This window comes from Cuculus canorus, chromosome 1, assembly GCF_017976375.1.
Source record: "Cuculus canorus isolate bCucCan1 chromosome 1, bCucCan1.pri, whole genome shotgun sequence".
In the NCBI taxonomy this organism is placed as follows: Eukaryota; Metazoa; Chordata; class Aves; order Cuculiformes; family Cuculidae; genus Cuculus; species Cuculus canorus.
In genome coordinates this window covers 30,303,527-30,325,420 of record NC_071401.1, presented here as the reverse complement: position 1 = coordinate 30,325,420, position 21,894 = coordinate 30,303,527, and the positions used below count along the sequence as shown (strand labels likewise).

At 35.3% G+C, this 21,894-nt stretch overlaps 1 protein-coding gene across 5 annotated transcripts in view; it reads left to right on the top strand.

The window, feature by feature from the left end:
- The window catches only part of LRCH1 (leucine rich repeats and calponin homology domain containing 1), a 127,161-nt gene that overhangs the window by 61,774 nt on the left and 43,493 nt on the right, over window positions 1-21,894 (top strand). For all 5 annotated transcript variants that reach the window (XR_008447255.1, XR_008447251.1, XR_008447264.1 and 2 more), the window contains exons 3-11: window positions 1,299-1,425; window positions 7,674-7,779; window positions 8,272-8,408; window positions 9,553-9,680; window positions 11,348-11,432; window positions 15,672-15,777; window positions 16,666-16,778; window positions 19,074-19,141; window positions 20,196-20,282. Coding sequence is in view for 2 of the 5 variants with exons in the window: in XM_054050036.1 (XP_053906011.1) it covers window positions 1,299-1,425; window positions 7,674-7,779; window positions 8,272-8,408; window positions 9,553-9,680; window positions 11,348-11,432; window positions 15,672-15,777; window positions 16,666-16,778; window positions 19,074-19,141; window positions 20,196-20,282 (957 nt within the window). In the remaining 3 variants the exon portion in view is untranslated. The remainder of the gene's footprint in view (window positions 1-1,298; window positions 1,426-7,673; window positions 7,780-8,271; window positions 8,409-9,552; window positions 9,681-11,347; window positions 11,433-15,671; window positions 15,778-16,665; window positions 16,779-19,073; window positions 19,142-20,195; window positions 20,283-21,894) is intronic.

Sequence of the window (21,894 nt, the reverse complement as noted above, 5' to 3'; positions counted from 1 at the left end):
TTTCAACTGCTCCTGTTTAGTGGTTGGATTTCTCTTTTTTTAGAATATCCTTGGGTTTATTATGAAATACCTATGTATCTGCCAGCCTGTAAAACAGAGATACGATGGTAGTTTACTGCGTAAAATGTTTTGAGACTGTTGTGTGGAGCGTGAATGTCTCTATATGTAGCTTTGTAGCAGTGTAGCTGACACTGGAAGAAGAAATATTCTGAGACTTCTGGAGCAACTCTGACTGAAATTACGCTGGATAATTTTTGCCTTCTGTTTTCAGAATTCAGTTGTGCGCATGTCTTCTCTGGAGCCTTAACAGTTGTGCAGAAGCTTTAGTAGGAACTAAAGTAGTTCTTACTGAGGTGCCACTTGAAGTTACTATTCATTGTTTTCCTATGGGTTAATGCCCATAAAAAAGATAAAAATTCTGTTTCAAGAAAACCTTCAAATATTCTAGGAAAGAGAGTAGTTAAGATGTTATTCTGTTGAGCTTAGTTTCTTCTGGGAATTGATCCATAAATCAATCCACAGGACATTAATATTTTTAATCATCTGGAGATTACAAAGGGCCATGGCTTTTGTCATCTCTTGTTCTAGCTTCCTGAGTAATTGTTACTGGAAAAACAAACTATGTCTCTTGAATGTTTTTTACCATATTCCCCAAAAATGTGATGTGAAGAATGAAATGGCGCATGTCAGTTGCTTTGGTTCATTACTTTTAGGAAAAATTAAGATATGGAGATAAAATGGGTTAATACAAGTCTTGGAAAGAAATGAACCATTGATGGTCCCAGAATTTTTTGCTGTGTTTATCTGTGTTAATATAATAGAGTCACAGAACAACAAGTACCAAGTAATCTTCAGCTATAACTGTGCTTTAAAAGAATTAAGGAAAAAAACCTCAACATTTTAACTCTAGTTTATTTATTTGTCTTTTGGTTGGAACAAGAGGCATCCTCTATACTGACACATAAAACCATAAGAATGTTTATATACTTGAAAAACACTCTCAGTTGACTTGCCTGTATTCAGGAAGGGAAACAGCTTTATTTTGCCTTCCAGGTGACAACCAGACCTGTTACAATATTACGTGTGGTAAATTCCACACATTTGATCTGTAATGCAGATATTTTTGTGTGCGAGTGTTTTCTTAATGATTGCCATTGAAAAAATTAAAATTTAACTGCATAAAACTTGACCCATGAAAACAAAGGAACTTTATACCCTTCAGACTTTGAGTATGGGGTAGAATATCACTGGTGGTTTTAATGGCTGAGGTTTTCTTTTGTTTGTTTGTTTTCTTGCAGTCGAAATCAGCTTTCTTCTTTGCCAGCTTGCCTGTGTGGTCTTCCTCTAAAAGTCTTAATTGCAAGTAACAATAAGCTAGGTTCCCTTCCAGAAGAGATTGGTCAGCTAAAACAGTTAATGGAACTGGTATGTTATTGATCTTTCCTTTATTTTTCTCTTTTGACTTTGTTTCTTGTTAAATACCAACAGTAAAATTCACTTTGCGAATGTGTTTGAAGAAATGTCTCATACTATAATGCAGGTTGAAAATTTATTTTTTTTAACTTCTCAAGTGTGTTGGGTTGTAACTCAAAGTAGTTTTCTTTTTGTTCTTCAGGACACTTCTAAGCAGCAGAACTGCCCTTGGTTTATTCAAAACTCAGATTCTCAGTTCGCCGTCTTTACCAGTTTTACTCACTGCTTGCACTGGCTCCCTGTTTTGCTGTATGAGGTTCATAGCTCTGACATCAGGCTCTGCAAAGCTGTTTTCCCCTTCCGTAGCAACCTCCTCTTCTGCTTTTTTTCATTCTGTTCTTCCTATCTGTTTTCCGCATTGTGTTCTACTAGTGATACTGGTCTTATCGGTCAATTTTCATTTTATTTCACTGTTTTTGTCATGAAGCCTTCCTTTCCTGGAATACCTGTCTAAATGATTTACAAAATGGTTATATTCCTTTTGTTTTCAAAGCTGGCCTTACCATTATGGTTTCTGCAAGCAGCAGATCATCTGTAATATATTGTCTAGTAAATGAGAATCTGAAAAGGCAATAATTATTTGGTACCTTAATTTAAAATTAACTTAATTGTGCGTAAGTTGTTGTGTGGAAAATATATATAAGAGAATGCTTCATTTTTACTTGATCTTCCTCTTCTGTGTGTCGTAGACTAAGACTGAGTTCTCTGACGTGTCTTGTGTCTTATGGTTGTTTCTGTTTGCCTTGATCTCTTATGATACTAATTGACAAATAAACTACAAATAGTCAATGATATTTGCACTTTCTTCCAACTGCTGATTTCTCCATTATAAGCATTTATCTTGCACATCTATTCAGTATGTGAAAGTGGGTGCTTATCATGTTATTTTTGTAACAGTTTCTCTAAATTATGTTACAGAACTTGAGCTGAACTTGCTTTAGACTCCCAGTCTTGCTGCTGCTTCTTCATTTGTGGAGTGAAGTGGCAACTGTGGGGCCTTGTTTCCTTCTAGTGTTCTGTCTGTACAGCAGATCTGGCTGTTGATGAGGGATGGGAGGGAGTTACTTTGTTCTTTCTGGATTATACCTGAATTTCCATTATACCTGAGACTACCAAGTTTCTTTTGTTTTGTTTGGTGAGCATTATTATAGTAATGTATCTTATCAAATATTTTCATTTTATGTGTGATGAGTTTAATTAGATTAATGGAATTTTTTGATTTAACGAACCTTGAAAAAAAACCTGTGCTAGGCTACAGCATTGTTTCTGTTGTGCTTAAAATAGAGTATGGTTCCAGCTTTATGTGTAATTAAAGTTGAACCTTATTAAATACATCCTAATTTAGGGAATAGGATGACTGAATAGATAATAAATGACTGGAACCTGTTAGTTCTTGATTGCTTCTATTTTAAATGTATCTTAGCTTGGGGGATTACTGGTGTCGTGTAAAGTAATTGAAAGACTTGGCCTGATTCCTTCCTGAAAGCGGCCTACAAGAAAGCTGGGGAGGGACTGTTCACAAAGGCTTGTAGTAATAGGACAAGGAGGATTGGCTCTAAACTTGGAGAGGGGAAGATTTAGGCTAGGCATAAGGAAGAAATTCTTCACCATGAAGGGTGATGAGGCACTGGCACAGGCTGCCCAGGGAAGTTGTGGATGCCCCATCCCTGCAGGTGTTCAAGGACAGGTTGGATGGAGCCTTGGGCAGCCCGATCTAAGTAGGACATCCCTGCCCATGGCAGGGAGGTGGCAACTGCATGATCTTTAAGGTCCCTTCCAACCCAAACTATTCTATGATTCTGTAATTCTGCCTGTCAAAATCATCCATTTCATCTGTGTTAACTGAGGTCTGTGATAATGTTTGCAGTAAAGAGCTGCTGAAGTGCTTTTGTAACTGATTTCCCCTCCAATTTCAAGTTTGACCTTTCCAGTAATATACACGAGCATTGCTGATGCTGGAAGCATTTAATTTGTTAATAAGAGTTTGTGCATAGCTTAGCAGGAGTCCGTAACCTTATTTTAGAATTTTGAAAAGTTAAAAACTAAAAGCTTGAAAATCAGTGCAGATTATACTCAAAGGAGATAGGTTCTGCTTGCTTTTTATTTTTTTAAAACAAATCATATATTTAAATTAACTTCTGGAATACTGGGTTTTGGTATTGCTTTCCAGTTACAGTATGATTTACTCTGTTATGGAGAATGTAACTATTACTGCTCAAAAAAATATTTCACAAATAAGATTCTATAGCAACATATCACTTTTATAGCCTAGAAGAATTCTGAAAGCTGAAGAAAGTCTGATACTGGTACTTTGTGATTAGAGGGAATTGGGGGGAAGCGAATAACAAGTTTTTGTTAAATTGGATGTGGTCCTGTTTAGATGACCTGATTGCTTCGTTTGATGTCAGCGTGAGTGTTTGGCACTTTTCCAGTGAAATGTGATGTATTGGGAGAAGCCAATTGAAAGGATTGAAAGTCAGGATCTCAATATGGAGGTGTTCTAGGCCAGGTTGGATGAGGCTTTGAGCAATCTGATCCAGTGGAAGGTGTCCATCTCCATCGCAGGGGGATTGGAAGTGGATGATCATTAAGGTCCTTTCCAACCCAAACCATCCTATGATTCTATGATCTGTCTTGGCATATATAATATAATGCAGTTTAGATAGTAAGGTAATTATTGTTGTAAAATGAGTAAAAAGAAGAAAAAAAGAAAAGAGTAATTCATACTGCTCAAAACATACAGCTGCATGAGAGCAATGTCAGCCTGAATAGCATGTGGCTTCCAGGCAACACCGTCACTCAGCCCTTGGCAGGGCATGCTCCTGATTTGGTGCATAGGCAGAGCTGCTGGTGCTAACCTGGCCCAGGGGATCAATCCCAAGAGGTAGCAAATGCCGCATGGCTATGTGCAGTTTTTATTTTGCTAGGACTTTGCTATGCATTCTATTTCCCCAAGCATTTCGCAAGCAGCATGCGGTGAAGTCTGCCTCTGCTTAGGAAATGGATTTTTTTTTTTTTTTACCTACCTTTTTTACCTGTGTAGTAACTCTCGTAGTTTGCTGCAAATTAGGTCAGATGTTTTCAAATAACTCTGCTTTCCCCCCCTCTCTCCTTCAAAATGAAGTTTGCAGTTCTTCTTCTATTATATATATATATTTATATCAATTTCATCCTTATGCCATAGAATGACTTAGTTATTGCATACACTAAATTTTGAAGTATTCTTTTAAACTTTAGAGTTATGGGTTGTGTAGATATGACAGCTATGTTACAAACATCAAGCTAAAACATAAATTGTTCTCCCTGGAGGATGTTACTATTATTTGCAAAATATGGCAAACTTACTTTCATTTGCAGTCACATAATTCAATCGTAACTCTATGGTCAGCTAGGAGAATGAGTGCAAAACTGTTGTGAAGATAACCTGAAACTTAATTCCATCAAAGAAGAGTAGTCGGGCTTATATGGCTTAGTACTTGTACCCAAAACTATCAGATATACAATGAAATTCTGTTCTCCATCCTGTCAGGCAATATTGCACTTCTGCCTTCTTCAGGTAACAGCCTTCATCTCTGGGATGCTCCTGTCTCACATTGGAAGCCTTTAAATCTCTCAGCTGGGATTTAGGTCCTTCACTTCATTCTTCTGATGGATCCATGTGCTCCTGTACCATGTAACTACTTTTTACTATTCAGCATGGCTTGTATGTCACAAGCTCTGACAGAATCCATGTACTTTTCAAGAGTGACAGCTCAGTCAGGTGTCCGAAGTTTTAAAATGGATGTAAGGAGGAAGTTTACCTCAACTTGGATGGCTTGGATAAACTCTGGGCTATGTGTGTAAATAAATACATCAACATGGAGCTAGCGTGCTATACATATATACATATATATATATATATTTAGTTTAGTTTATTCTGAATTTAAATGGTTTAAGATCACAAAATTAATGTTAAATTAAATACATCTGATGTTTCTCTAATCTTGAGAAACTTTTGTCCCAGCAGGACATGGCATGATGAAAACAAAATTAATTAATGCAAGAAGTCTGACCTTCAGCAAACACTGTCCCCTTGGAACTTGAGTAGATGTTTGCACTTTAGTTGGCTGGAGATGTCCATGAAGTGAAGTTCCACACTGCTGGTTGCATAGTTCCCCTCAAAAACTATTAGCTTGAAAACCAGAGGCATTTGCTTCCGTTAGTGCCAAGGTGTAATGGGAAAGATCAACACTGTCCTTGTCACATAAACACTCATGAAGTGTAGTAATAGTCGAGAGCATAAGTGTAACTCAAAATAATGCAATAGGTCTTTGTTTTCCATGACTGTTCAAAGAAGGTTATAAAAAAAAAAAAATTGGACTGCAGTGTTAACTAGAATAAAGGATACGACTGTCTCTTGTGATCTTGTGAATGCTGACATGCTGTCATAACAGATCAGTCTTACTGAGGATATTTTTAAAGGTTGTAAGTGCACTTAATGTTTTTGAGGCTACACACTGACAGGGTTGTGTTTCCTTCCCCCCTCCACTTTAAAATGCTGTCTCTTTCCTTGATTTGTTGTGATTTGTGTGTGCTTAAGTGCACTTGGTTGAGTGTTTCTCTGCCACAAGGTGACTTTATATTTAAATTCCTTGCTCTAAAAATTGAGTATCTAATTATGAAGTTATTTAAACTCTGTAAATTAAAAATAGGACTGTAAAGCTTTAAAAATAAGCGATCTGGGAACCGTGCAATTAACCATACTTTGTGGTAACTTGGGCAAAAGATGGGCAAATCTCATTAACTGAGATTCTTAATTTCCCTGTCTAAAAACTAAAATAATTTCCTGAGTGTGTTTTGACATGGGAAGGAAGCTTTGGCAGCAGTGATATTCTGTTCCAATAAACTTCTCTGATATAGACAGCAGCACTGCCAGATCACATTTGGCTTTTACTATCACTTTTTAACTACTTTTTAGTCTTGAAGATAGTTAATGTAGTGCTTTTAACTTGTGTTAAAGCAACTATCTTCAAAGAGATAGTTTGGAAATCTGAGTGACTTCTAGCAATTTTGTAGTCTAAAAGCTCCCAGATACTGCATAAATGTGTTTGAAACAATCAAGAAAGTAGCAGCTAATGTCCTAAAAGTCTCTTGTCTATTTAGGAAAATTTGGCATTAACCCACTTAGCTCTCATACTATGAAATACTGTCCTTTTCTTAATGCAGAAATGAGGGCATAATTGGGACATTACTAAAATTCACAGATTGCCTAAGATATAAGCAGAGTTTTCCATGTCCATTTGTTTTCACATTAATATAGATCATTTTGGCAACAAAAATGATAGCTAGCGTGTGAAAACTATGTGATTTTAGACTGACTTAATCCAAGAAGCTGATCTTTAGTACACATTTGTAGCAGTGTCTTGTTAGCAATAGTGTTAAAATATAATATTTATTACAGTAATAGTAATGTATATGAACTAATTCCTTGAAATTATGCTCAGTATAGCCAGACCCCCATACTTTCATCTCAACTTTACAGCAGTTATTAATTTTGGAATGCTGAAATAAGGATGGGGTCTCCCATTTCATTGAGATTATTAAACCAGTTGTATTAATTCATCAAAACCTACTTAGAGCCTGTTTAGACAGTTAAGAGGTACCTTTTGCAATAATGTATATTTGCATATTTGAATATCTGTATAATAACAAACATGACTTGTTCTTTTTTATTGTGGCCTACTATGTGATGTGACTATAAAATATATGCATTTTCTGAGCATCATTGCAGAATGCTATTGCTGTTTTCTCTTCGGTGTTTTAAATTTTGCTTACATGTTCACTCCAGAAGAACCTTTTTAAAACCTTTTTAAAAAAATCAGATCCACACTCTAGAAGTTTTACATTTCATCCAAACATATTTGGTTATATTATCATGGTATTGAGTTCCCCATATGAATAAAAATTAAGAACAAAAAGGTAGACTACGTTAAGCAAATGGTTTTGAATGTTTCTTTAGAAATGAAAATAACTTTCCAAATTAACTTGTTTTCCAAATGAGAATTCACTCTGGATTTTAAGTAATGCGTAAATATTTTCTCATGTATCTGGTTTTACGTTGTGAAGACAGAACGTAGATGATTGTCATGCTTTCGCATCTATATTATTTAACATATAGGAGCCAAAATTTGATCATTTCTATTATTGGTATTTTTCTGTAGGATGTCAGCTGTAATGAAATCACAGCTTTGCCACAGCAGATAGGTCAGCTGAAATCTTTAAAAGAACTGAACGTCAGAAGAAATTACCTTGAAGTGTTACCCCAAGGTAAAAACAAATAAGTAAAAAATCCTAATAACTTTATGGTGGTTCTTTTTATTAGCATTTTGAAATTATTTTTAAATCATGTAAGTGTGTATGACTGAAAAGTAGTAATTTGTGTTCAAATTTATTCCATATGAGTTTGCAGAATATAACATTTAGTGGTACTCACTAAATAACAGTATGTGCGGATTTTGAATGTACTAGTTTCATGATTCTAGGCATCTTTTAAGTTGCACAAGTACTAACCTGTGAATACCATATGGGAATGCGGGAACTGTCAGCTGAGTTTCAGGAGGGGGGAAATATTCTAAGTATTTATTTTAAAATAACGCTCTCTTCATTTCCCAGTAAAGAATGGAATAAATGTTCATCATGTTCCTGCCTGAATTTGTATTTTTCTTGAATGCAGAAGAACATTTATTCAGAAATATTTTATTATTTTATGGCAAAAATAAATACAAATATAACATCTTCTTTCTTTTTTGGTACTTCTAGAACTAGTACAGCTTCCCTTGGTAAAGTTCGACTTTTCCTGCAATAAAGTGCTTGTGATTCCAATTTGTTTTAGAAAGATGGTGCAATTACAAGTATTACTGCTTGAGAATAATCCTTTGCAGTCTCCACCAGCACAAGTAAGTAACATCTGTAGTTTAAAGTGTGCCTTTTTTAGGTCGACAGTAACAAATTATAGCCTATCAAATGTTATCTTCTGCAATTGCAGGCTTCTGAACTTTAGTCATCACAGACATTAGTTCTTCATATATAAATAAAAAATAACCTGTGTTCTGTGTATGAGTCTGTGCACCACTTAAACCAACATGAGTCTAGAGGATTTCCGTTTGGTTAGCTCTGTGTTCATTTTTGTCGTTCCTGTCTGTGTATGAAACCTAATGTTACAATATGCATATTATTTTGAAAAAGTGAGGAAACTCCTGGATACATTTTCTCTCTGTTAATAAGAGCCCTGTTCTAGAAGGTTATGCAATGATTTACTGTTGACTTAAAAAATAAGCAGATGGTCGAGAATGTAATACATTTGAAATTTATTGTACTTTGTTATAAGTTTATATAATAGATTGTTATACACAAAGAAATCAAAGTCCTCTTCTGAACTGTAGGCTATGCTTATAAATATGTGGAAGCTGTGCTTGCTGCTTAAGAACAGCTGTGTTGTTGTTGACTTACTGGAGAGTAGATTCAAACTACATGTCTAACAGCTACAGTTGCTCTAGATCAACAGCCATTGAAATACCTGAGGTTTTATTACACTGGAGAAGTGCTTTTCATAACCAATGGTGATGCTGCTCCTAAACTAAAAAATACAGAAGAAGCTTCAGCACGCACAAAATGTAGTGAAATGCATCATAATGATGCATGGGCACTACTAAAACCAATGTGAATAACAGTGTAAAGGACATGCTGATTAATTGAATGTCATTATTGAATAAATTCGGAAAAAAATATTCCATTTACCCTTAGTAATAGGCCATACAATATATTTTGTCATAATTCTTTCTGAGTGAGAAACCCATTTGGATTTAAAGTAGAATGCATTCTTTTTTTTTTTTGTCTTACTCTCTGAGGTCATGTATACACAGATAAGTGACTAGGGAATTGAAGTAGTTCATACTAATATAAAAAAGAAATTAATTAAAATCCATTTGCCTTTACAAGATGCCTATTTTGATGGTATGAATTCGTTTTCAGGGAGTTTTACGCCAAGTGAGGTTTGGAATAAAAATTGATTCTAGTTATAAATCTTTTTTCTTCTAACAGATTTGTACAAAGGGTAAAGTACATATATTCAAATACCTGGCTGTGCAGGCCTGTCAGATTAAAACAGCAGATTCACTGTATCTTAATGCCATAGAACAACAGCATTTGCCACAACCCGTGGAAGAGAGGTATGTATGAAAATCTCACTTAGTTTTCTTCATGTAATGCTTACAAACAAAGTGAAATAAGTATATTGATCTCTTTAGCTTCCAGAGTTTTGTTTGTTTAGATGCTACTTAGAGTGTACTTTTTTGGACAGAGATTTGTTTTCCTTTAGTACAGCTTATTTTAGTGAAATCACTATAAGAGTTTAAAAAAATATATTTTTAACAATCAGTTCTGATTAAAGCACATTAGAAGTGAACCGAGGTTTATATCTAATCACTAGTAGACTACTGGAATATATTGGAAATAATTCAGATGGTAATATCATTAGGTGCTGGAACTTTCTTGTAAGTTTAACATACTAAATAAGTTTTAATTTCTTCTGTTTTGTGATGAAAATTGTTGTTATTCATTTGTCACGTAGTTGTTTTAAGCTTTTTTGTTCATACAGAAGCTTAACCATCCAGCAAAGAGAAACATGAGTGTTTAGACCTTTTTTTTTAAAGTAAAATGTGTTAATTTGTTAGCATAAGGAAAGACAATGACTTGCATCAAACTCCTAAGAAATGTCATCTTGTATTGTGGTTTAAGGACAGGAACTAGGTAGGAAGCAGCTCCTTTCTATGAGAATCTCCATAGCAAATAGGAAATGAGCTATTAGCCAGCTCTTCCTTTGCTAACATGGGAAGTAGAATATAACCAATGAGAGAAAGTATGTTAATGCCTTGTCTTTGGTTACAAGTACTTAATAAAAGTGGAGCGTGGATGTAAATAAAAATAGAGATGTTGCTGCTAAAACCCTGATGGGGGAAAGAAAGAACTGTTATGGAATCTCCCTTTAATCATCTAGACAAGGTTTCAAGTAAATTGCTTTCCTCCATGCGTGCTTAGAGACACTTTCAAGAATTTCTATTCTTTGTGAGTTTCAACACAAAATCCTCAGTGGTTACTGATAAGAGATAATTTAAGATTAGGGTGAATCAGTTACATTATTCATGTGAAAACTTATGAAGTTTTTAAATTACTGTGTCAGTCTGAATTCAGGATTACAGCTTTCAGGATTGCAAATGAGAGGATAAAAAAGCATATTTAAAAAAAATTTAGTTAATGAGAGTATTGCATCTAATAGTGTACTTTAAAATGAGTAGGGGTCATATTGGGTAATGAAACCAGAAGAGAGAGCAATTGCTATTATTACTGTAATTTTCTTAAAAAATCTATTTTAAAGCACCAAAAGGAGGTTTCTGTGTTAATAATTACTTTGAGCCGCAGGGAGAGATCAGTTCATTTTTAATGCATTGCTAGTTACAATTAAATCAGTTTACTCCTGTTCAAGTTCAGCTAGTTTAGTTGCTTATCCACTGCCTGAACAGCTTCACTGCGGTGCTACTTAGCTAATAACTAAGAATTTTTTCCTTGTTTATAGACAAAAGCAAGCTTTACAGCAGATTTCTGTTGGTTAGAAGGCTGGTTGGCCTAAGGATTATCTGACCTGCTTTACTACTGTCACCAGACTGCAAGTTTCTAGGTTTTAACCCTTTAAAGGTTAACCCAGAGGTTTTCACCCTCTGTCATTAAGACTGGTTGGAATTTTGCTTTAAGTGAAACCAGGGTAGAACTCTTAACAGTGAATGGTGTGATAAGTTTTTATTGATTTTTTTTTTAATTATTATTATTAATACACATCTAGCATTGATGACATCTACCCAAGCAAAAAGGACTCGGATTCAGGTGTTGGTAGTGATAATGGTGATAAACGTTTGTCAGCAACAGAGGTAAGTTGCCTGAATTTTTTGTGCAGGTCCTCTTCCATGTTCTGGCTATATTTTAAGCTGTGTAACAATGTGAATGTTTTTCTAGTCATCCAAACTGTGCAGCCACATTCTTGACATGAATTTCTTTCAAAGAAGTTGCTAAAACAAAGTTAAAAGGAGACTGGAGAGGGCTGTGAGATACTCGCATATGGTCAACAACATAACAATAGTGAAAATTCACTACGATTTTCAAACAACTTGCGTAACTAGAGAATGAAGACCAAACCAGAATCCATGTCCACTGTTTCCAACAAAGTGAATGTCCCAACAGGTTACACACCTGGCTGCTCCTCGTGTGTTTTCTCTTCGACTGATTACTCTTTCCTGTTGGGAATTAACAGTTCAGTGTGCCCAGTCCCTTTATGTTCTGCAGTGCCGTGGTTACCGCAGTTTGTTGTAGTATGGGAACTTAAGAAACTTTGCAGATCTTAATATGTTTATGTGCCCTATTGGTCAGGCATTGCTAGAAACAAGCCTTCAGATTTTTTTTTCTCAGCTCTGTTGTCTGACTGAGCAGAGAGAAGGGATGGTTTTCTGAGACTAGTGTTATCCCAAGTGTTCGAGCTTACTTTCCTAGGCCTTTTTACTGAGGCACTGTTCACCTGAACAGAGCACTAAATCTAATTGTAGTTGAACTGAATAAATCATGATAAATAAGTAAATAATTGGCAATATAATTTAGCAATGGTCTCTCTGGAATATATAAATAATGAGATTTGGCATCTGACCTAATGGGAAATATTCAGGTCATGATAAAAGAATGCGCTTCTTGCTACTTAAAATAATCTTACACTGATTCTTTAGTGTTTCTCTCCTCCTTTGAGGAAAAGAGATTCTGTTGCTTTTCAAACAAATGTAGTTTCAATCAAGCTTAGGTACTGTATTTGTAGTTACTAAGAAGCAGATTGAAAATGAGTCCACTTAGACACTGATTGGTCTTTTAAGTACAAAAGCAATTAAAAAAAAGTGCAAATTTCTTGCCAGATGGAAATGAAGCAGAATTATTGTGGTTTCTAGCCATACTTATAGTGGTTTCCCACTAGTTGTTAAGAGCATGTAGTCCATTCAAAGGTGTTTACAAACTCTTTTGCTATTCTTACACTTCCTGAAGCGGAGTTAGCTTGTTAATGAAACTATTATTCCAGAATTTCCTCCAGTTATAAATAACACCTTTAGAAAACAGGTCATTTTTCCTGTAATCAAAATGTAGCATTAAGTATGCTGCAAAAAGATGTTTTAAAGACAACCAATGCTGAACTGTTACATTCTTATTAGCACAGAGGCTTTTTATATGAGAACTAGTTACTCATTCCATCCCCACCTTCCTGCTGCTCTAGTTTAAGAAGAAAATAGATGCCCAGATCAGCTATCCTAAATGTATTTGGTAATAAATTCACCATTGAGTTTTCCTTCTGATGAGACCTTTACTGTGTCTTACACACGAGAATTGTGCAAGAAGTATTAGCACATTGCGGATACAGATTCACATGCTTTGTTAATTGCAGTCAGAAATCTACATACCAAACATTAGGTAAACATGAAATTACTGATCATAGAGCCATCATGAAGACGCATGTTTTGGAGGGTTTTTATGAATTATCAGAAAAAAACCAAACTACAGTTTAGTCTGTAGGCTGGTGGCTGTTGAGTTTCAGCTCTTCTACATAAAATACTACAATGTCATTTTTCATTTATGTAGCTTAAACATAGCAACTTAAAATAATCACTTGTTTGAGTTCTACTGTATTTTTAGGAAGCTAACTAATAGCTTTGAGTCTGTATACGTAGGATGGAGTACTCAATCAAATGAACAATTTGCATATTTCTGCCTGACTTTTTGGGAGGGTCATTATAGAGTCAATTCTTCAGAGCTACAGTCATCCTGGGTGTTTCAAGTGAAAGATACCTTGCTGTGTTGCTGTAAAATTGATCACAGCAAATTCTGCTTTAAGGTAGTGCACTTGTTTACCTCATCTTTTAGGAACAGTGTAGCATTTTAACTCATTTTCCACCTCCCTTTGGCCTTATTTTTAGCTAGAATTCATTAGAACAAGAGGGTACTTGTTAAGACCCAGATGGTGTCCCTGCTTTATTACCCACAAGAGTAGCACATTAGTGCTAGCAAGAATATACATGAAAGTTCTTTCAAAATGCATCGTCTGAATTCTGTGTTAGAATTAATGTTAGAGATCTTGGATCCTTCTGTGTCTGTTGTCTTCTATTGATAGCTGAATTGAAATAATACTGTTTGAAGGAAGTGAGGTACAGTATTTCACCAGTGAAGGAGCAATACTTTTGTATTATCGCAGGCTGCTTTGGATAGTTTCTGTTTCATGGTATACTGGGAGGAAACACCTGGAAATTCAGTTGCAGAATTCTGTAGGCCTTGAAAGTGAGATGTAGTCTGTTAAAGGAATGTTTTTCTGTTTCCAAATTGAATGGCCCATGGCTTTTTTTCATGCTAACACTCAAAAATACTTTCCTTAAAGTTGTGCTTTACTCTGCTGAGAAGAAAAATATTTTCTGTTTTAGTAGTCAGAACTTGTAATAATGCCCATAGGAACATTTTACTGTAATATTTTGTAATTATAGTTGCAAAGTAAACAAAACATGAATCTTTGATCTAAAATAACCAGATTTAGTGCTTAAATGTTACATGAGATACATGAGTAGGAACATCACTGTAACCTCGGTTGTCTGAATGAATTTATACTTTGCATGTCTCTCTTTTTATTTTTACAAGCTGTTATATTGTTATTGTTTTGGGTTCTAAAAGAACAAGTCTTTTGTACTTGGAATATGTGGAGTGTGGTTTGTTTGTTTTCCATTTGAGCTACCAATTTGTTTCATTTTAAAATAAAATTTGTTTTAAAATTTAAATTTTATTTTACAAATTGACTAACAGAAACAGTACTGCAATGTTACTTCAATTCACTATAAAGCATCAGAACTTTGATAAAGCTTTATCAAATCCCTGAACATCCTTTTGAATTTTTTCTCTTTAAGCTGAAGAATACAGGCAGTCAATTCATAGAATTCATAATGTGGTTTATGGATAAAGTAGAATATTTGTGATGGTCCACATTTCCAAAATGTGTTGAGTCCAGGGTACTGGCAAGCAGGAAGGCTACATGTACCTTTGAAGAGTTTTTGAAGAGCAAAGCTCCATCCTTTATCACAAAACCTAGCTTCAGGATTCAATAAAATATTTCCTCCATGGAGTATGAGTGTATAAAGGTAGTGAGAACAGCATAAATCTGCTAGAAGCTAGTGACTGTGGAATTGACTGGTGGTATATAACAGTATCCCATTTCTTTGCAGGTCTTGTGTTATAATGGGCTGAACTGATAAATAGGGAAATACCATTTTCTTAAAAATATATATTCTTAAAGGAAATGAAACAAACTGATGTATATTAAAGCAGTTATAATTACAGAATACATGTATGCATGTGTAGTATATACATACAAAATATATGTGTGCACTGCGTAGTGAGTTACAGAAATGCCGAGCATTTAAAGAATGAGCAATGCCAGTGGGTTTGTTGAGGAATACGTTTGCAAAGCTCTGAGAGCCTGCAGTGGTGGTAAGCTCACTCAGAGAGCAAGAATACAAGATTTGGCCTCTTTTGCAGACTGTTTTGCTGTAGTTCACCTCAGGAGAAAATATGAGAACAGGTCACTGTGGTCCTGTGGAACAGCAAAGCCCTCATGACATGGAACGAAAGTGAAGACTAGTGTGTCAGCATTTCTTTGCGTAGCCACTGTCTGTAAAGACATAGACAGCAAAAGCTTGTAGATAAAAGTAATGTGTTTTAGTGTAGAGACTAATACAGCTGCAGAAATGGACGAGCTTTTAAGCCAGTGAAGAAAAGGTAGGCTGCTTGAAAGTTTGTGCTTATTTTCAGCTTTACCAGTTAATCTAATAAAAGAGCAGCACTGTGCAATGGTGTCACTGCAAGGAGAAATTGAGTGCAGTGGGAAAGATAGGAAAACACAGATTTTACTGCTTGGCAAGCCTCCTGTGAGTATGTATTCAGAATGATTACAGCTTCCTACAAGCAGGATTTGGACATGTTAAATGCACTGATATACTTTCCCGTATTAGTTTGCCACTTTTTAGTGAACACCTTTCTTAATATGTAGTTTTTTATCAGTCTTAGTTTAAGCTGAAACAAGTGTTTCTCTTATTTCTTCTTAGCCATCTGATGAAGATACTATCAGCTTCAATGTTCCAATGTCAGACATCATGGAAGAAGATCATGTTGTAAAGGAAGATTCAGGTCACCATGCTAACTCAAGAAAAGGTTGGAATGTATTTTTATTCTTCACAGTCAGCATTTCCCCTGGAAAGAAATAAATCTCTTCAGATTTTGAGAGAAGTTGTAATTTTATCTAAATTTTGTTTGATTATATCTACATATGATAAACAATGTTTCTACAAGGTCTGCACACATTAATGATAAATGGCAGGACAAACTCAATTAGTTGCATGTGGAAACCACATAAATAGATCAGCCTTTCCCAGCATTACGTAGTAGATTAAATGAACCTCAATTGAGATAATCATCAGAATTCAGTAGAATACCAAGCGAAATAGTAAAAGCATTGCATCCTACCTACAGTGTTTGCTAGCACACTGAAGAGAGTAAGTTAGAGGGTCTGACAACTTCAAGCAGAGGAAAAAATTGTTACCTCTTCATACCCCAGGAAGTAGCATATATAAGCAAGAGATTGACATAGGCTTTATTCAAGCCCTGAAGGCTCTGAATCTTTGATTTGAGTTCTGCTGAGAGTTTGTTTGTTATAGTATAAAAACTAAAGTCGTATTAAACTGCAAGTCACTGGCTGAGGTACCTGAATGTCCTAAAATACACTCTAGCTGTGCAACTGTGTTGACGTAGTTGGTGCAACTGGCAAGACTTAGTTGGTGTTGAAAACTGACTCCGCCAATGCCTGTTCTGGTGCTTCTGATCTACAACTGTATGAGCCCAGGGTACTGACTTATTACAACTTTAAAATGTATTGGCATCACTCATTAAAATGCAAAAGTCTTAACTTGTTTCAAGCTTTTCAGTATGCTTTGAATTTTAAACTTTGGCTTTGAGTTCTACAGTTTAGTACACTTAAATTATGTAGAATAACAAATGTTGAGCTGCACCAGAAATCATTCTTCTCTCTTTTATTGTTATTAGTGGATTTCCATCAGGGATCATCTCACTTGATTGTCAATGATAAGTCAAGAGAAACAGGAAACGAGTTTGACGAATCGGATACTCTTACTACTGAATTTATGAGTTACATTAAGGCAAGTTTGTGACAATTTTAACTGGGGGGAAATATCTTCACTGCTCTCATAAGTATAGAGGAAACAGGAATGACAAACTGCAGGCAGTTGAATGAGTAAGTGTTCACAATTGATATTCATTGTCATAAAAGGTACAGAAGGCAAAAATAAGAAAGTAGGTTTAAAGTTATGGTAATTAATCTAGGATGTCAATTTACCCGTAACTCTCTTTATATGTGAGAATTCTTTAATTATGTTTAAGGCCTTAAGAAAATGGTAAGTATGTTCTGTACTATTTTTTATGTTTTGAATTGAGCAATTTTTGCATTTGTTAACTAAGTAAAATGGAAGAAGACTTTCCGTGTCAGTTGTGGTGTCTCAAGTTATGAAATACTGTTACAGAATTAAAATATATTTCCTTGAATATCTTAAAATTATAGTGAATTCGAGAGATCTATAAAGACAAATTATATCAAATCTAAAATAATATCTATTGTTGTAGGAACATACTTCTTGGTACCTTCCTTTCTTGATGGATTTTGGATGTATACACTGACATTATGAGCTTTGTAGATGCTGCAAGTGATAGGGAAGTGCATTTGAATATAGTGTATATAATGAAGTATTTAAGAAAACACAGGATGTGCACAATAAGAAACTTTTGAGATTATACCTGTTGGTCTTATTGTGTGTAAAGGTCTGGGTGTGCCACTTTAGTTTCCTTAAGATGTTCATTACTCAACACTGGTGCTCTTTATTACTGGTTATGAATGTCATAGGTAGTTGCTTAATCTGTTACAAACTTTTAATCTTGTCCTTCTGCCATGGTTAATGAGCGCTTGCTTATCAGTCATGTGGCATCTTCCTGGCACATGGCTTCTTGTCAGGGAGCTATCAAATGACATTTTAGAAATTGTTCTGTTGTGCTTTTTTCTGTTTTAAGTTACTTTTTCCCCCATTCATATTGTTGTTTACTCATTTTTTTCTATTTGTGGCATTAGATTTAGTCAAATATGGGTAGACATAAATGTTTGAGACAGCTGCACTAGAATCCATAGAAGTGTACTATGGATCATTAGTGATTTCTGTTGTGTGGTAACGAATGAACTTCCCTTGCTTTATTATGTAACCAAACCATACATAAAATCAGTGCAACTTTGAGTGCAAAAGAGGGGCTTAGTCTTGGGAGGATTTTGTATTTTTTCAAATGTTATTCCTAATTTATATGGCTTTATTCATCCTGTCTAAATAGTTATGCTCAGAGACTGAGAATCACCTTCTAGAATAAGTGCTGCGTTTTTGGCATCTTATGCTGTGTGCCTTTCTTATGGGAAAAATCATGTACTTCATTCCTGTAAGGAGAAGAAAAAGAAGAATGGCTTTTCATTCTACTGGGAACTGGCACTGGGAAATAGGCCATCTTTGGGGAATGTTAGAGAAGCTGATAAACTCTTCAATGACACATCTGGCAGAGTTGGATAGCATGTATTGGTACAGGGTGATGCAACTGGTGTGCCAAACACATGACACAAGAGGCTAAGCCTCTGTTTTCTGCTATTCATTCCCTTCTAGTACTAATGCATATCCACTGAGAGACCTTCTGTCTTTACTGGCAGCTGAACTTCTTCAGTGTTTCTGCCTATCTGAGATGAAACAGAAAATTGCAAAGCACCAAATGAAAGCATAAAAGAGTTTCAAGTTTTCCAACAAGTAGCACTGCATAGTTAGAGGTAGGACAGTGGGAGCTCTAATTTATGCGTTGAATGTAAAATAACCGGCTGACTGGTATGAATTCTTACACCAGGTTTTTGTTCTAATGTGTGTTTTTTAAAAAAAGTTATTCATGGCTGCTAAGAAGATTCCTATCTGACAGTTTTAATGATTATAGGTGAAGTACGTATTTTGCTACACTTTGCATATTTGGAATTTCCTTCCTCTGTAAACAAATCTGTGGTAGGAGAGCAAATAAGAGAAGAGTTAGGGTCATGCTTAATTGAAGCATTGTTTGCGTACACTAGAGAGGCATAAATGAAATCTGGGACATAGAGTAAAGAATTCTCATGCTGCTTGACTTTATTTTTGCTGTTAAAGGAGGGTAAGGGCTGATGACCTCAATAAAATCTGAACAGTGAGTAGATCTTGTGATCAGCGTCTTGAAAGGAGGTGGAGTGAGAAGTGGAGCAGAAGTGTTGGATTGCTTTAACTAGTCACCCTAAACTGTTACACAAATTAGGTCAATCCTGAGTCAGAAAGCAAAATTTATCTGCCTACTTAATTTTATAGATCAGTTCTCAATATCCCTTTGTCTGCTTACAGAGCAGAGCAGCAGAGTGTGATGAATTATTGAGAATAGAAGAGGACGCACAATGGCAAACAGACGAAATGTAAGTATTTTTTATGCATCTATATGTAATTAGCTGGGTCAATTAATTAGATTGACCAGAACTGGCATTTCCTTGTCAGTTAATAGTCTTATAGAGTTGCAGTCATGACAGAAGCAGAGCCTTGCACTTTGAGTGTACTCAAATGTTTTACACACTATTGCCAAATAGACTGGGTGTTATATTACAGCTAATCAATCTATATGCATCAATAATGCTGTAATATTTTTTACTTGTGACAATGCAAGCATTTTAATTAGGTATTTTGATATTCAGTCTGTTAATGGCATTGGTAAAAAAGGATTTTGTCAAAACTTGTAGGATCTAAATGTACATTTAAAGAAAATTCTTGAATTGGGAACAATCCCTCAGCCTTTTTATTCTTTTGTTACAATTTTAATCCTGAAGCCATCATTTATTCGTATACCTTAATTCATGAGTAGAATGAGTAAGCATCAGTTGCTGAGGTGGGTGCATAAGACAAGAAGATTAAACATGACAGTGTACTGTGAAGTTGTCACTCATCAGAACAGTGGAGTGCTAGATGATTTAAAAAAACTAACTGAAGGAAGGGAAGAAAAAGTACTTTCAGAAAAAACCTTATTGGCAGAACTAACAGGAGATTGCATTTCTAAACCCCAAGAATAATTACAAGTGTTGAAAAGCAAAAGAAGAGCACGCTGGTATGTTAAAAGAACTTACTATTTATGTTAAAACAATACCTGCGATGAGTGCAGTTAATGAATCCAGTATTAGTGAAAAGATTTTCAATTTTAGAAGTCAGTCTGTTTAATTGAATGCTAAAAGTTTTAGTATATTACATTTGTTTATGTGTGTGTATGTATTAGGTCAGGGGGCTTTAAAGACAAAATGCCAGAGTGTTTTTTCAGAAGAAACTCTTTCCAAAAATTCAGCACATATGAGTATGCGCAGGGGCTCTTTTTCCCTTCTATAGTGTGTACGTTACAGCTGGAAGATACAGCTCTCAAACTGAAATTCAGACTACCCTTGGTAATTGCTGTTGTACTTTTTTGAATGCTTTTGTTTTTGGTTGTAGAATGAATTTATCAGAAGAACAAGCTCTTGATATAGCAATGATAGAACAACTCAGAGAAGCGGTAGATTTATTACAAGATCCCAACAGGTATGCTTTATAGTAGCTGATGTGTTCGTGTAATGTATTTAAAAGTTTTGTGAATGACTTTGAAGTTACTTATTAACTGATAATTGAAAGTTCTGTGGAGTTATGAGGTGTTTTATTAGCATACTGATGTTTTTTAGGAGGCGCTTAGGTAAGAAGGAAACTTTCATTCTCCCCCATATCTAAACAAGATTTCCAGTAAATTAAGAATGATTTTGTGTGTAAGAGAGATCTAAATTTACAGGTGGAAACACCCCATAACCATTAGTCTCAGGTACACTACTGTGATTTTCTGAAGTTTTGTCTAAGACTGTGACATTTTCTGGAGACTATAGACTCTACTTATTCATGCTTGATGTATATTGTGGGAATGGAGAAGGTCATCTGGCCCAGCTTCATCCCAATTCAGTGGAGCACATAAAGGAAGTGTCTGAATTAGTGGTATAGTGTCTGTAGTCTCCCTCTGATATTAAAGGAGGAGGAAGAGGCAGCTAGTGAAAGGTTAGATTTCCCCTCACCATAGAAAGCAAGGTTTTATAGTTTAGGGGCTTGTTTTAAATAGCTGAAGTCAGGTGGAATGACTCTGGATCTGTGAATAAACAAAGGAATAAGTATTGAAAGGAAAGTAAATCCTTGTCCTACCGAAAAGGACTGACAAGAATGGTGTAGCTAGTTCTGTCCAGATGCTTGCTATTACTTTTATTTGTGTAATCACCTTCAGAAATGGGTCAAGTTCATTTCAAAAGTAACTCATTCTTCTTCATTATTTCTATGGTTTTACAGCTTCATTTCTCTAAAGACTAGAAACTTCTTTGTCATTTCCAGCCTTAATTATCCTTGTTTCTCCTTCCTTCCTCTCTCGGCCAGTTCACCATAACATTTTGGTTTTGCAACTGCACTGTTCTTTAGTTTAAATGCCTGTTTTGATGTCACTTTTTCACATAGCAGACCTTTGTACTTGTTGAGGCAGAAATTCACTGCTGTTAGTATTTCTAGAGAGATAATTATCTGGCTTTATTTTGAATCGTATAGAGAATACCTGAATTCTTGAATCATACACTAAATAATTGAATCACAGGTATTTTTTCTTAATAAAAAGTCATACAAATAAGGAAAGCTTTTTAGTTCCTGTAGTTCCAGTGAGATAGTATACCTAGTATGGTCTAGGTTTATAAATTGCCCAAAGATGTTTCCTTTGTGTATTAACATAACTCTGATTACCTAGTGAGGGTAACATAGGTGAAGTAATTAATTCTCTCCAAAATTATCCTTACTTTATACTGAAGGCTATTTAGAAATTAAGAGGAGAAACCACTCTAGGGGCTGAAACAGTAGGTGATGCTGATGCACCAGACATGCACTGACTAGGGTTAAGTGATGAGCATATCAATTGGAGGTTTTTTTGCTAATGGATGTGACTGTTAAACTTGGAAAACACTTGTCCGGTTACTGTTTTCCTTGTATTCTGCAGTTTCAAATCTCCATACCCTGTGTGCACGTGAATATTTCAGTCCTGCGAAGATAAACCCTCACTCAACTTTTTTCAGTATTTTCAGATGTTTGTTTTGGATTCCTATATTCTATTTCGTATATTTACTGCTTTCTTTCAGATTGT